General features: G+C 50.7%; 3 protein-coding genes across 3 annotated transcripts; 1 reads left to right on the forward strand and 2 right to left on the reverse strand.

The window, feature by feature from the left end:
- Positions 1-5,904: 5,904 nt before the first annotated feature.
- On the reverse strand, positions 5,905-8,821 carry TrAFT101_005812 (uncharacterized protein). Its single transcript, XM_024908148.2, has 3 exons — positions 8,164-8,821; positions 6,600-7,537; positions 5,905-6,499 (listed from the first exon to the last, which is right to left on the reverse strand). Exons 1-3 carry the CDS (start codon positions 8,281-8,283, stop codon positions 6,415-6,417), a joined length of 1,143 nt encoding a protein of 380 aa, XP_024760318.1. The 5' UTR covers positions 8,284-8,821; the 3' UTR covers positions 5,905-6,414.
- Positions 8,822-9,111: 290 nt separating this feature from the next.
- On the reverse strand, positions 9,112-11,589 carry TrAFT101_005813 (uncharacterized protein). Its single transcript, XM_024908149.2, has one exon. It carries the CDS (start codon positions 11,392-11,394, stop codon positions 9,571-9,573), a length of 1,824 nt encoding a protein of 607 aa, XP_024760319.1. The 5' UTR covers positions 11,395-11,589; the 3' UTR covers positions 9,112-9,570.
- A 291-nt stretch (positions 11,590-11,880) lies between these two features.
- TrAFT101_005814 (uncharacterized protein) lies at positions 11,881-14,906 on the forward strand. The gene is made up of 3 exons (XM_024901918.2): positions 11,881-12,510; positions 12,579-13,509; positions 13,571-14,906. Exons 1-3 carry the CDS (start codon positions 12,081-12,083, stop codon positions 14,505-14,507), a joined length of 2,298 nt encoding a protein of 765 aa, XP_024760320.1. The 5' UTR covers positions 11,881-12,080; the 3' UTR covers positions 14,508-14,906.
- The last annotated feature ends 83 nt before the right edge of the window (positions 14,907-14,989 follow it).

Raw genomic sequence — 14,989 nt, forward strand, 5'->3', positions numbered from 1 at the left:
TTCTGCGGACTGGGCTCCAGGAAATTCAGATGCGGCTCTAAAATGATCCTCCTGCTTGTGGCGCGTTGCATGGGCTGCTAGCGCAGCCAAACTCATTCTTGTTCAGCTTACATCGATGCTGTAAGTCGACGAATGCGTCTTTAGCCCTCATTGACGCACCAATTTGCGCTCAACGGCCAGGAGAGCTGAACATGACTATCTTAAATAGCGGTAGCACTTTCAATTTGTACGGGATAGTGCGAATATTCTGCGTAGGAACACACGGATCATGTACTGCTCTTGTCTTGCTGCCCGCTTCATCTAACGACATGGATATCTACGAGCATGCGCTTCCAATGCAGCTCGCCGCACTGGCAGGCAGGTGTGGAGGCACTGCATGGGTGTGCCAGTACACGCTGGTACCGGTACACCGTATATTCTGGTGCGAGACGGGTCCATCAGATGCTCTTTGCGCTGTCCCGGCGCGACCCGCCCGTGGCCCCACCAAAGACGGGCAAAGCAGAAGAATCTCAACCAACAGCACCAGGAAGTTGTGTGAGAGTGTGAGAGGAGGTCGTGGCTGTCTGCGATTGATTGCGCAGAGCCACTTTGTGCAGGGGAAAAAGCATTCATGGGCATCGGGTTAATTAGAGTCCGAAGACTTGCCTGAGCTTCGGGGGGTGAAAATCGAAAAGGAAAGCAAGAAGGATGGAAAGAAGGAAAAATGTAATCCTGCTGTGCAAAGAATACAGTCGGCTCGCCAAGTGCTTGCAGGAGGCACTACTACTGCTACTAGGTACCTACGGTAGTACCTAATACAGGTAATAGGTACTATAGGCCTAGTGCCTGTCAGCAACTTACTTGTAGTAGTACTAATAGAGCCCGGAGCACGAATATTTACTGCCTCTGGCGACAACACCACCAGTCACTCACCAGCGCCACACCGAAATAATACCTGTCCATTCGATAAAGGGTCATCGCAAACTGTCAAGCTGTGCATGAATCGCAGAGGTGACGTCTACAGGCCAGGGACGCAGGCATCAGACAGTAGCATTGATCTAGGTAGCTGTATCCACTGTTGCGACCTTCCGCAGAAACCACCACAAGTATACCCACAGCAGATAGAGTAGCATTATCAGAGTACGGTGTGAGAAGTAGTACTCGGACATCCCCGTTTGTTGGCAGCATCCGGCTTGCTGGAAAAGGGCATACAGGCGAGTCTGCCAGTACGCGCAGGCAGCAGTACGTGAGGCATTCACACCGCAAGATGTCTGCCGGCGGCGCAAGCATCTTTAAGGCTGTTCAATACCCCAAGATGTAGGCGGTGGACACTGGCAACATCCATGGCCAGCCCCATTGATGTACCTAGTTATTATGTATCCAGGCACCTATACTGCTACTATGAGGCCAATAGTATGATGCTAGACTATCACTGCCTGACAGGTATATATTTCTCGCAGCCCTCTAAAATAGTGCCTGCTGCCCTCCTGCCCTCCTAGTGGTAGCAAGAAGTAATGGATGGCTTCGTATTGGTACATGTCCCACTCCCTGCTGGTATGGCATTCGATTCTCCGCTCACTCAAAGGCTGTCTAGCCCCAGATCCCAATGCCTTAGGTGCCTAGTAGTTCTTACCTACTATACCTCATAGGTATAGTAGTAGGTACTATGTATCTGTAGTAGTGCACAGGCACCTAATGTTCTAAAGCCACCTGCGGAAGCATGTATGACGTTCACTTCAGCCCGTGAGTTTCCTGTTCAGAAAAAGGTCATGTCTGAGAAACGCTACTCTCTGGAGACACCCATCGGCGAGCTTGGATATGCTGTGAGCGTCTATAAACTCAAATGTCATGTATCCATCAAAACGCGATTGCTATGCATACTAGGAGGCAGCTGTCGATACTTGGTAGCGGCGAGCATATCGTTAATGTCCTTCGTTGTTTCCAGTTGCAATAACTGCTCCTAGTACTTGAGGTCTAGCTGAGACCAAGAAGCTGCTTGGTATTATTAGTGATGTGATTCCATGGTGCCTCAGGAACCAAAATCCATATCCAGTAGCACTACCACTACCTCCCCTCAAAATTTCCCATGGGCCTAATGCTTTTACATCCTCCCCATCTCAGTCAGCTCTTCCACCGCCTTTCTTCCCCCTTCGTCAAATTCAATTCATCGCCGCGGGTGGGCTGAATTATGGTGCAGACCAAAGCTTTGCGCTTCGGCTATTCCCACTGCGGTGCTGCCAGTGCTCTCTCGTTTTACGATGTATCCGTCCTTGAGAGCGACGCCCATGGCGTGTAGCTGCACATCAGGTCTTGGGCTCCACACTCTGAACGAGGATTTCGCAATACTGACTACTACTATCATCTGAGCTTTTGCGAAGTAGACCGGGCACCGTCTCACAGCATTGCCTCGATATCTGGGGGACCAACAACACCACGCTAGTCCTGCCCATTGTACATGTGACGTTTGCTCCCTTCCACGGCTAGGCCGCTGTGTAGGCGGTGCCGGTGGAACTGCTTGATGGATACGATGTAACGGCGTCCTGTAATAGAGCATCATTACTGAGAAGACTACTTACCAGCCGGCGAGCAGAGGCCCAAGGAGAACTGATAGGAGGCTACCTTGCATGTTCCATCCAAGATCTTAGCAACACCGTGCATAGCATGGGCCAGCATTAGCTCCAGCAATGAGGCTACTCTATTGACGACATTGTAGCAGAGGCGTTCACCAAACTCCCAACTATCATGGCTACTTGTGAGTCGGCCAGCCCCACGGTCCCCCCTGGCTCCATGTGATGGTTATTTCTGGACTTGTTCCTTTATGGCAGTATTAACGCGTGGTTAAACGGCCATTTTAGGAAGATCGCTCTAAGAGGGAGCCCCTTGCGAGTTCTTCTCGGCTTGAATCTTTGGTGGTAGCTCATAGCGTCGCATCGTCCCAAGAGGGGCCATAGGATACACTAACAAGCTGTGGAGGAAGACGAAGCTAGCATCCTTTAGCCAGACGCATAATATTGAGCAACCAACAACACACCATCTCGACGAGTGAATCGCCGAACCCAAAGGCACTCCTTTGGCCTTTGTTTATTTGTCTCGGTGCCTTTTTGTTGCTTCTACATATTACACGTCACATATTTTCTCTCCTCTGTTACTCCTCGTCAAACGCTGCAGCATATGTGTCAATTGCTATGCTAACGTTTATGGGTGCGAGCCAGCACATGATTGGCTCTGCGAGCGGGCTGAGATTTTCCTTCTGAAATCCTCCGATACTTTGTACGGATTAGTCTCCTTACAAATGGTGATTCCGACTTCGCCTACAGAAGGGTGAGTACAAGCAGGTATACGAGTAGCTCCGGCGAAAAGTGGTGCCAATTAAGCATTAGATCCCTGAACCCTGCCGACAGCGGTTTCATCCACCACACTAAGTCATGCAGAATCACTTACTATGTACTATGTAGGTGCAAAGGATCACTGCCCTCCATGTCTGCACTCGTTGGCACGACTGACTGCTTTGATTGAAGGAGAAATGGCTGCTAAGGGCCTCTTATTCTCGGGATGGGGGTGCCGCTGAAAATGGCTGGTTGCGAAGTATATCAACCTCTGAGTCGTTTACTGTCACTTGGCTAATGCTAAACAAATATGTAGCTAACCGGCAACCTGGTTATCGGTCGATACTTTCACTGCCGGGCGCAGCAAGATTAAGGTGACGTCCACTGCGACGGCAACCATGTTGGACGTGGGTACGGCTCGGCTGGGATACATTCTCCCCTCTCATCATGCTGGTTCTTCCAATTCGTTGGGCCACTCAGAATAGACGTCTGCGAGATTTGCGTCATACATACCTAGTAGCTACTGGCATAGCTGCTCCACCGACCACATCACTGCCAGAGTGTGTCTGATGAACTGTCGACTGGCAACATAGAAATGCTTCTCTCGACTTCTATCAGTTCCTAGGTCAGAGACTGTGATCTATATTTGCACGGATAATTACGTGAACGAGAGCCATGGCGAATCTATATTCCAATTGACAATCAAACTTACCCAATTCTTAACGATAGAACTAGCATAGAATCTGCTTGGGAGAGGCCATTCTCATATAGGAGCATCGATGACTCGTGGCTTCTCCATTACTCTTCATGAAAGATTCACACAGGCATGGCAAACTAAACTAATTCGGAAATTAGAGACTCCAGGACCGAAGTCATTGTACAAGTATGCCCAGTTTGGCATCCATTCATGAACAAGTGGACCGGTTTTCAAGGGCGAAATCGTGAGTTCATCCGAAACATTCATTTGTTGGCGATTGAACTCTTTCAAGGGCGAGGCCGTATTCTTGCATGAGCTTCCATTTTTTAACGAGTCCAGTTGTAGGTAATCATATTATTTACAACTTCATCCAGTTATGAACGAGCGCAATCGTTAGCGACTAGATTTTTGCTTACAATTGCCCATTTATGAACAAGCCAATTTATTGACAATTAGGCTTTTGCTATCTTTGTCTTTTTATTGGCAAATTTAACTCTTATCGATCATTGAACTTTTTCATCTTCTTCCGTTTACCAACAAGTCCCTTTGTTGGCAATTGGAACTTTTCGTTCAAGTCTTTCCACCACGCCATGCTTGTGCACCCTCGCTTCCTGAACCTGGTCTTTCCGACCGCTTATAGGTTAGAGGAAGCGCAAATCACATATGCCTCGACGATTCGGAACCAGTCACCCATGTCACTAGCGAGACGCCCATACTCAACCTTGCAGGCTTACAAGGTAGAAGCGAAGCCATATACTGCTCCGTCTGACAACTCCCTTTCCTCTTCCTCGAATCAAAACTGCCGACACACCCGCCAGCCTGCTCTCCCCTGTCGGTCTAGACATCTGCACGGCGTCCCACTAACCATTAGCGCCTCTCGGTGAACCAGACTGTCGGGTCGAGCGAGTAGGGGTGCGAAATTGCGGTAAAAATGGTGGTCAGGATACCCTTTGGTGTATCAGGGAGGCTCGTAAGCTGGATCCCCCACCCCGTCCTCTACCCATCCGCTCATCCTCATGCTCACTCATGCATAGAGTAGAGCAACAGGAATGCCACCAGCCCGAGCAGCATCTCCAGCGATATTCCTCGCGAACCCTCTTTTATATAGTGATACTTTGCTGCTCGGTGTATCTGAGGTGAGATCCCTGAAAATCTGGGATAAGCAAGCTGTGTAAGGTAGTCTTGCAGCCCCTCCTACCTCCCCATCCGCCACAGTAAGAATAGTGTGCTCTTCGTTTATTCTACTCCCCAAATGTTCAACTTTCCCAAGTTCGACTCAGCGCCGCCACTTCGTAACCAGAAGCGGGGAGCCCCTCCCCTGTTTACTCGTCGCTCTCATCACGTATAGCCTACCAATACCAATTGGGCGTCGGCGAAGGTCGGCGGACGACGAAGGATTCATGGCCCACGGGCGCCATACAAACGCGCGGAAGCGGACCCGCGACAAGCGATCGTTTACTTCAAGGCCTTGCTCTCCCAAGAAGCGGTCATATGCCTGGGCTAGACGCTTCCCGGCATCTTGCCCCTGTCTTGGTAAATGCCTCAATTTGATTTTACCGCGGCCCAGTAATTTCCTCTTCTCTGTGCTTAGCAAACCTGTGACCGTGAGAGAGGCCTAGGAAGCCGGTTTATGGCTCCCTCGGGGTGTGAGCAGAAAAAAACGAAAACTACCTTGATCTGGCAGGACACCAAGACGGAGCGGCTTGCGCATCCTGCATTAACGCCGAGGCGGAAGCTCTATCGGCTTAGCTGCGCTTGGCGTACTGCTACTACTACTACTAGTACTGCTACTAGGTAGTAAGTAACACGATTATTGTCTTTGGATTAGACGGAAGATAGCCATTTCATATTATGCCGCCCCCTATTGATTAAACTTGCGCCGTTGGGGCCGTTTAGCCCAGCTTTTGTTTGTAGGGTGGTGCACTTGTTCATCTTGCTGATGTTATAATCAATTTATCTTTGGCTTAGAATGTACATACATGGCCCGAGGCGCATCATGCGCAATTGTACCGTTCATGCGATATCCAGCGTGTATTGAACGAAATTAAGGGGAAAACGAAAAGGAAAAATAAAGCCATTTAATCCCAGGGGCATAAAGAAGGCCAGCTGTGCTGGCTGGTCCTTTGGATATAACCTCATTCTCATATTACCAGCACCTGCTCCTCAATTCAAACTTTTTTTTAGTCTTTTTCATTTTAGTATTTCATATCTTGGCATTTCATTTTCGTAGTTAATGTAAAATGTAAAAAATAGCGAGCAACAGCCAAATTAAAGTAGACAAGTGGAGGTATAAAAGTCGGCCAACAAAAAGCCGCTGAAAATAGATAGCACTGAGCCAAACGGGATTCTTCTCGGGTAGCATGTATGAGATCGTAAAGCAACGATGAAAGTGAATCCCCCTCGTGAATTTCGCTACCACTCATACTCGCCAGTTGCTTTGTTAAAAACGTACTCCTTACCGTTAACCGTCAAGACACCATCTTTCAGAGTGCACTTCCTATGTAAAGAGTGAGCACAGATGAAAAAAAAAAAAAAGGGGGGGGGAGCCTTCAACACTCGAGGATAGCTCAAAATTTAGCTCAAAATTTAGCACGTACCACTTGTTCTTGACGCGTTGGACCTTATCGTACATGCAGAGCATGATGTGGCCCAGGCCTTCATCATCAACCTCGTCATCATCTCGATCCTCATCAGGATCATCAAGGTCAGAATTGATGGCGTCTTCATCGACTTCGACGTCGTCATCATCTCCGCCATCATATGCAGCTACGCCAGCCGGACCCTTTCCTTTACTCCTCAGCTTTTTGGACTTTGGTTGGGCTTTTGCAGCTTCCTTAAGAGACAGCATCAAGCCACCTCCTTCCATGCTTTTGGCCTTGGCAGCAATCTGATCGTGGAGGATGCGGTCGATTTCGACTCTTCCAAGCTCTTCCGGATTACCGTTGACACCGTGCCGCAAAAGGACCCCTTCAAAGCTCTCTTCTTCATCATCTGAAGAATCTTCCAACATGGCATCACCCGCACCATCAACCTGAGCATTGCCCAATGGCTGCTGATGTTCTGATGGCTGCTGTTGCGGCTGCTGGGGTAATACGGGTCCTGACGGCTGCCCTGGCTGGGGTGTCTGCAACTGAGGCTGCTGACCCATGCGGCCCTGCTGTATCGCATTTATGGAATCTTGCGCTCGCATTCCGTACTGAGCCTGCAGCTGCTGAGCAGCCCTGTTTGCAGCAACAGTGTTTTTGTTTTCCATGCCAGTGTAGTTGGAATAGGCCATATTGGGCTGTTGTGTGCCGGGCTCCTGCTTGATGCCTGGCTCTGCCTTTACATACGGCTCTGGTTTGACGCCATTCTGCAGCATCCCACTGGGAGGACTCGCGGTTGGCAATGACAATGGCGTAGAAAACTGAGCTTGTGTCTGCACAGGCGTAGCTGTGTTAGGAGGCGGAACAGCTGCGGTTGGTGGGGCAGGCTCAGGCTTGGGATCCCACGGAAACCGCGCGACGTCAAGCTGAGAAAGCTTCTGTTGCCATCCCTAATGAGAGAGGATTAGTATCAGCAAGGCTACAGATACGAGAAATGGTTGTGAAAGCGATTCAAAAGGAACGAAGAAAGAGAAGGGCAATGTGTGTAAGTTCGTTGTGTCGCCAGCAGCCGCTCACACGGTGCGTTGTGCTGTGCAATGCTGCGCTGCGCTGTGACTCGAACCACACGTGAAATTGAGGCACAGGGAGGCGGCCGTCGGCGGTCCAATCAGGCGCCGGCGCCCAATTCCTGCCTGTTTGGAGGGTCACCGGATTTGGCGGGTGGCGAGTGAGGTTTGAGGGGGGCCAGGGGGGTTCTCTCTGGACTTAAAAAGGGCTCCAAATAGTGCCGTGTCGCCCCCCCGATTCCCCGAACCCAACCCGCCACTCCTCTCCACCCCAGATTCCTGCGTCCCCTCTCAGGGAGCCACGAGTCTCGCGCGAAGCATCTTGCTCTTGCGTGCGAAAAACTGAGCTCTGTATTCGTTTCTCGTGGAGAATCTGGAAAGGGACGATGCAGTCACGAGACCAGCGATGGATCGCGATGGTGCAAGCAGAGGTGCAGTTGGCGGGTTGATGGGAACGAACAGAGAGGGAGACTGGCAAAAGCCGGGACACGAATGACTGATTTACTTACCAATCGCAGCTCCTCCAGCACGGCCTCTTCAACACCGCTCTCCTCGAAATCGACTCGCGAGCTGTTGATCACCTCCTCGATGATCGTTTGGTAAACGCTTCCCACAGCCTGGTTCGACATGTTGGCAGCTCTACTCGGACTACACCGATGGCACCCGACTGATGCTAGTTTTGCACTTGGGAATGTCGCCAGAGGCCCCTCGACGAGAGAATCTCTGTTTCGGATGGCTTCAGACGGGATGCAAAAACCGTGCCGTAACCGAATCACAGTCGGAAAAATAAAAATAAAAATAAAAATAAGCGATTGCTTTATTATAGCACTCTCAGACGCCGCGGCCTGGTCTCTCGTTTCCTTCTTCTTTGGCTGGTCAATGAGTGCGCAGCCTATCGCCAGGCGGCCGTTTGTAGGCGTACACAAGTCGGTGGGTAACCGCTCTGGTGGCCAAGCGCTGTATCGATACTCGGCAACGTCGCTGCAGCCGCCACTTTGGCAGAGTAGAGAGGGGGGATGGATGCTGTTGTGTGCACAGATAAAGTCGTTTAGTAGCAATTCTTGAATGCGCGCTCAGGCGTGCAGCGTAGAGGGCAGTGGTGTCGGTCCGTCCTACTGCAAAGGTAGGTATGCAATGGTTAGAGTTGGCGGCAATGGGTAGATTTCCACTTCTAGAGGGCTCTGCTGCTTAGTCATGGCTAGCTGCTCAGCAACTGTGCTGCCTGCGACTAGCAGGCGACAGCGCTGAACTTTACTTGGAAGCACCACTGAAAAGCGACTCTTCCATTGACTTAGCGCCGATGGCCTTGATTGGAACTCAACTCGGCCAGCATCTCTCTAAAGCGTGCACTCGCACCGTATGGTCAAGTTCACATGCTATCATGTGAGCACAGCAGTATAATACGTTTTCTATAAATCACATGCACACCAATGACACTGTTTTCTTCAGAATCTGTATTGTATTCAAACAAAATATTCATTCAACGTTATCTAAGCTACAAGACTTTTTTTCTTCAAAATCCCTTCCATAAACACGGTGGTTGATGGACACCAAACCAGGCGGTTCCTTGACCCTCCCAAACGCCAGACTTCCCATTGAAATCAATATCCGTGTAAGACATAACGTAACAAGTAACTACAAAGTTTTTTTTTTTTTTGTAACTTTCTTTTTTGGTTGCTCTTTGTCTTAGACATTCCATCATAGCTCGTGTTCAGATCCGACCTATCCTATTTATTATTCATTCGTGGAGAAGCACTTTCGTACCACGTGCAGAGAGAATAGCAGACGGCAATCCCCCAAACGCCATTTCAAAAGCAGATGCTCCCACCATTGATAGAGAAAGAGAGACGCCATTCAAAGAGGCTCACATACTTTACTTCAAGGCTGATGAGTAACAGCCACGAGGGGACCGTTATCTATCGAATTGTCATCTGCTTGGCCATTTCGGCCTTTCCAGATGCTCCTGCGCCACCAGTACCGACACTAGATCCGGCCTTCTTCTCGAAGATCTTCCAAAACTTTAAGCTTTCATCAGCAGCAGCGGTGGCCAGCATCTGGCCGTCGGGACTGAGGCAGCTGTGAAGGACACGGCTCTCATGAGCAGGAATTTCGACATTGCGGACCAGGGTAGGGTAGCTCCAGACACTCAGAGAGTTATCTGGGAAGCCACTCGAGCTCACGATCTCGCGGTAGTGGGGGCTCCAGCGGAGGGACGTGACTTGGGAGCCGGTATCGATGCTGTTGACACGCGCTCCCGTAGTGGAGTTCCAAAAGTGAATGTGACGATCGTATGAACCACCGCCAGTGGCAAGCAGGTTGGCGTTCCAAGGGCACCATGCGAGTGCCTTGACTGCCGCCTTGTGGTTGGTCTTGGTGAACTTGGGCACAGACAAGGATCGGGCATCCCAGATGGAGACCAAGTTGTCGTTGCCGCCGGTAGCAAGTTGAGCGCCATCAGACCGCCATTCGAGGCCGCACACTTCGGAGGTATGCGAGACCAACTCGGCAACTTTGTGTTCAGCAATCCGAACGTCGTGGTTGAAAACGAGTCCGTTTCTGGCGCCAGTAGAAAGCAGATGCTTGTTCCAGCCCATGACACCAACGCGCGTATCATGTCCAAACATACTTCGAATCTTTTGGCTCTCGGCTACATCCCAGATCTGGACTTCGCCCGTGCCGAGGCCAACGCCAACGTAGGCACCATCTTCGGACCACTTGACGCTGCTAATGTACGTGTCGGGGGTGGTCTCCATCAGGCAGCTGACGCTGCCCTCGTCCGCGGACCAGACGTAGACGCTGCGCTCCAGGCCGATGGTAACTTGGTTGCCAGAACTCCAGTCCAACAAGTTGAGATAATAGTCATCAATCAGGCCAGGTGCATCTAAAACACGCTCAGGGGCAGTAGCGATGCGTCGGCGAGTCTGGGCAGAGCTAGATCCGGCGTGTCTGAGAGGTCTATTGTACTGCTGGCGGAGATCGATGGGCTTGGACGATTCTGGCGCAGCAGGCTTAAACTCCAGGATGCGAGTCTTGAGGCTCACGCCACAGGCATTGGCAAGAGAATCTTGATAGGCCACAGTATTTGGTGAAGGGCGGACGTAGCTCTCATCCTCATCGTCGTCGAGGATGCTCAAGCCCTCCAAAGCAGAAGCAGTTTCTCCATCATCCTCACCTGATTCGGGAGCAGGTGACCTCTCCGAGCTGCTTGGCTTGGATTTCTTCTTCCTCTCAGGGCCGCTGGCTTTGCTCGATCCAGTATTGGCGATTGCGGAGCTGGCTGCGCGGTTGGGGATGAAGCGGTCGCCGTTGTAGTTCACCGTCGTCTTGCTCGGCTTTTGTCGAAGCGATCCCTTCTTGTTCTTTGGAGCAGGAGGACTCGTGGAAAGGCCGGTACCGGTAAGTGCGTAGTCAGACACTCCGAGTGCGAGCGTGTTGCGGGGCGTTTGAACCGGAAGAGCTACATTAGACTTGGAAGAATCGCGATAGGATTCTCTCTGAGGCTCCTGCTGAGACTCTCGCTGAGAGTTGGCGGTGGATGATGATGTCCGGCCATAGTGGGCCATCAAGTTGCCGCTATAGGTAGGTTTGGAAGCCTTTGCATTCTCAGGAGTGAAGGGAGAAGAGTTTAGGTTGAGGGAGTTGCGAGGTGAGGGCGTGAGAGGAATTCTTTCGGTGCCGGTACGCTTAGAAAAAATACCCTTGTGGGTTTTGGCAGGACTTGATCCTGCTGCAGTAGCCATGATAAAGGACTATTTCTGATGTGTATCAAATGTGTAATGAAGTGTTGGCAACGGAGCAAGTGTCGCTTCTCCAAGGAAAATCCCCCCCAGCAACACAATGATTGGTTCGAGTAGCGATTTTTCTCTAGCAATAGGTGCTTCGTTATCGATTCTTTCGTTATGGAGCGATATGGTTCGATTCGTTAGGGTGTATAAGTTTGCATTGTACAGTGAGGGGAAGATTCCAAGACGGTGACGCCTAATGCCTTTCTTTTTATTTACTACGCCCCACTCAATGCGTTGTCTAGGCAACCATGAACTGTAGGCGGATTAGAGAGCCTTCGACGATCCAGCCGCCACACTGAGTAACGGCCGGGCCGCTAACCGCACTGGGAAAGGCGCACGCGGCAAAGAAAAAAATTAAAAGTACGTACCTAGTCGGGTGTGGGATTTGACGAACGAGACTCTGTTTCGATGCTCCGCAAATCTGCGACCCTCACCTCACATGCGCCGTCCAACGCTTAACCTACAAACATCGTCGAATCCACCACGAGGACCCGTGCAAGTCGCCAAGCGCTGAGACCGGCCGTTATCGCATCACTCGTTTGCGGCTTTCACTCTGCCACTTCTGGGCTTGTCGCCGCCAGTTTACGTCGGATTGCAGCGCGCCTGGCATGGTCTTTTGTTGATCGTGACCAAGTCTCACCATGGCGCAACCGTCTACCCCCGGCCCATCGACATCTTCTGTCAGCATTTTCGGCCAAGGCCTGGCCACCCATGCTGGTGGGACGCCGCAGACCACCAGTATTGTCAGCCAGACTTCAACAGACGCCATGAGCACCGTTCAGACGCCTGCCTCGGCCGCCTCCAATAACACATACATTATGCCAAACTCTCCTGCTAAGGCTCGCCCTCTAGTCGATGGATACCGTCCCAAAGTTACCCGTACGCTCGGCCAGAGACCTGCGTGTCTTGTCAATGCGTCTGTGACATACTGCGGGAACAATCAGATCTACGCCTTTGGCGGTTTTGACCAATACACTGACGAGGTGTACAATCACGTCCTGCGATTAGACCTGACAACCCATCAATGGAACTTGGTGGATAACTATGGCGATATTCCTGGGGTTCGCATGGGTGCGCTTTTATTCCCTGAACTGTCTCTTAACCTCGATCGCGACAAACACTAATTGATATTTCCACAGGCCACACGGCGACGTTGTACAAAGGCGACAAATTACTTGTCTTCGGCGGCGAGAACGAGCATCGAACCTACCTATCTGACCTCATCATCTTCGATTTGAAAACAGCCCACTGGACACAACCTTTGGTGTCCGGCCCCATACCAAAAGGCAGAGCAAGACACGCCGCGGTGCTACACGAGGATAAGCTGTTCATCATCGGCGGCATCACTGGCCAGAACAACTATGTCTTGGACGATATTTGCTATCTCGACCTCAAGACATTTACATGGTCAAAGGCATGGCGTTTCGTCGGTCGCTTTGATCACTCGGCCTATATCTGGGGTGATCGTGTCTGGGTCTTTGGTGGCCTCAGCGAAGACATGGACAAGATTAGTGACCTGTGGTGGCTTGATCTGAAGGGAAGCCCGGAATTCGACTCACGACCCCATTTTGGCGTCTTTGATCGCCACTCTACTGCCCACAGAACTAGTAGTTCTCCCAGGCCACCTTACACTATGGCAGCAAATCCTGTCGTTGGCGCATCTGGATATGCTGCGAATTCCCGGACCGCTCAAGTGAATCCTCCATCTTTCCAAGTAAAATCTTATGCGCCAATGGCACCAGGGTCTATATCCGCTCTCAAGTTTGTTTCGGGGCCAACGGTGCCATCTCAAGGATCAGGCATCCATTTCCACGCCTACTCTTCCGGAACGTTGCTCGACTTTGTGACTCCTGCTGCGACCATTACCCACAGAGAATGCTCTCTATCAGCATTAGATCTCAGCACGTTGCGATGGCAGAAGCTTGCCGACGGCCGCGAAATATTTAAAACCGGATATAGGTGGCATTACTGTACCATGAATGAAGATGGCACCAAAGCGTGGCTTTTAGGCTGTCCAGTTGACCCTGCTTCGACTGACTTGGGCCCTAACGGCTATGAAGAGTACCTCAGGTGAGATGGAACGATAGCTGACCTATACTTGCTCTATATCTACTGACGTGATCCATTGTAGCGACATCATGGAAGTCGACCTTCGACGATACGGCTTTCTTGGAAACAATCTAGCACCGGAAAGTTTGGCTCAGTCTAGGCCATCCTTTGCCACCAGACTTTCTGATCAGCCTTCCAAGGGGCTTGGTGCGGATCTTGCCAAGCTATTCAACCAGCCTCCCGAGTCCGGGAGTGGTACAGACTTTATCATCACAGCGCTTGCTGATGATGCCGACAGCGATGACACATTAAGCTCTGGGCTCATTCGAGCCGATGATTCAAATAAAGATCAAGGCTGGCTTTCTGCGGATACACCGACTTCTACGCCTATTCACGTCCATAAGCTCATTTTGCAAGCTCGGTGGCCACACTTTGCACGCTTGTATAATGCTCAGATGGCGGAATTTCACACGAAGAAGATGCATATCCCCGAGCCGTATTCAGTTGTCAAGGCATTCCTCCTCTATCTCTATACTGATAACATCCACGGCACGGTGGAGACGGACAGTGACGCCACTACGGACCTCTCTGATGTTGCTGGGCTCTTAGTCATGTCCAATATATACAACATCCCACACCTTCGCCTCTTGTGCATAAATCGCCTAGCCAAGGAGCTGGATGTCGAACATGCCTGCGTTATATGGTACTGCTCGGGACTGGCGAGCGAAGAGTGGCTACGCAAGAGAGCGGCAACTTTCTGCATGACACACTGGGGCCGCATTGTTCGTACTCAAGGCTTCCTTCGCCTCCCCCGCAGCGCCCTGGTCGAGCTCTCGCAGGAGATCGACATGGAGGGCCGAGTCGTTGCGGGCGACGAGCTCGAGTGGGGGAGCGTATCGGGCCGGTATAGCGATGGCACGGGGCATGGAGCTCGTAAGGAAAGTATCAGCAGCAGTACTCAGATGCAGATCGTCGAGTCTGAGGTCGATGAAGATGACGAGGACGTGGAGATATCGTAGAAAGGATGCCTTGATACGATATGAAGATTACATGTCGCAACCCGCGCCTATCATCTTTTTCCTTTATTACCCGGACACCTTGCCAAAGGTTACCGAGAAGCCTCTTGAAAGGAAAGATGATGTAGCGATCTTCCCGAAGAAGCTGTTTTTGGCTTTTGCTTGGGGTTGCTCGTTTAAAGAAATGCAATACGACCATATGAGAGCACTTTTTTATTTTCCGTTTCTGGCTTTTTGGGGGGAGGGGGAGCATTTCTCTTTTCTTTTTCTTTTTCTTTTTCTTCTTTTTTTAACTTATCCAATGAGCATTTCAGGGAGTTGGCTGCTTGCTTAGGTACTTTGCTTGCTTTTCATGAAATGGTATGCTTATGATATAGTTCTGTTTAGCTCATGTATGTCTATAGACCATATGAAATTTATATATATATATATGCTATTACCTCTTCTTTCTTCCAGCTGGTCCCTCTGCTGCCTTGGCTGTCCAC

Source organism: Trichoderma asperellum, chromosome 3 (assembly GCF_020647865.1).
Source record: "Trichoderma asperellum chromosome 3, complete sequence".
Classification (NCBI taxonomy): domain Eukaryota; kingdom Fungi; phylum Ascomycota; class Sordariomycetes; order Hypocreales; family Hypocreaceae; genus Trichoderma; species Trichoderma asperellum.

What these genes read in the sequence shown, in the direction of transcription:
- TrAFT101_005812 (XM_024908148.2), bottom strand. Translation starts at nt 8,283, where the DNA reads ATGTCGAACCAGGCTGTGGGAAGCGTTTACCAAACGATCATCGAGGAG. An exon ending in TGCTGGAGGAGCTGCGATTG is followed by an intron (nt 7,538 to 8,163) that starts GTAAGTAAATCA and finishes CTCTCTCATTAG; the next exon opens with GGATGGCAACAGAAGCTTTC. An exon ending in CAACGCGTCAAGAACAAGTG is followed by an intron (nt 6,500 to 6,599) that starts GTACGTGCTAAA and finishes CTCTTTACATAG; the next exon opens with GAAGTGCACTCTGAAAGATG.
- TrAFT101_005813 (XM_024908149.2), bottom strand. Translation starts at nt 11,394, where the DNA reads ATGGCTACTGCAGCAGGATCAAGTCCTGCCAAAACCCACAAGGGTATT.
- TrAFT101_005814 (XM_024901918.2), top strand. Translation starts at nt 12,081, where the DNA reads ATGGCGCAACCGTCTACCCCCGGCCCATCGACATCTTCTGTCAGCATT. An exon ending in TATTCCTGGGGTTCGCATGG is followed by an intron (nt 12,511 to 12,578) that starts GTGCGCTTTTAT and finishes ATATTTCCACAG; the next exon opens with GCCACACGGCGACGTTGTAC. An exon ending in GGCTATGAAGAGTACCTCAG is followed by an intron (nt 13,510 to 13,570) that starts GTGAGATGGAAC and finishes GATCCATTGTAG; the next exon opens with CGACATCATGGAAGTCGACC.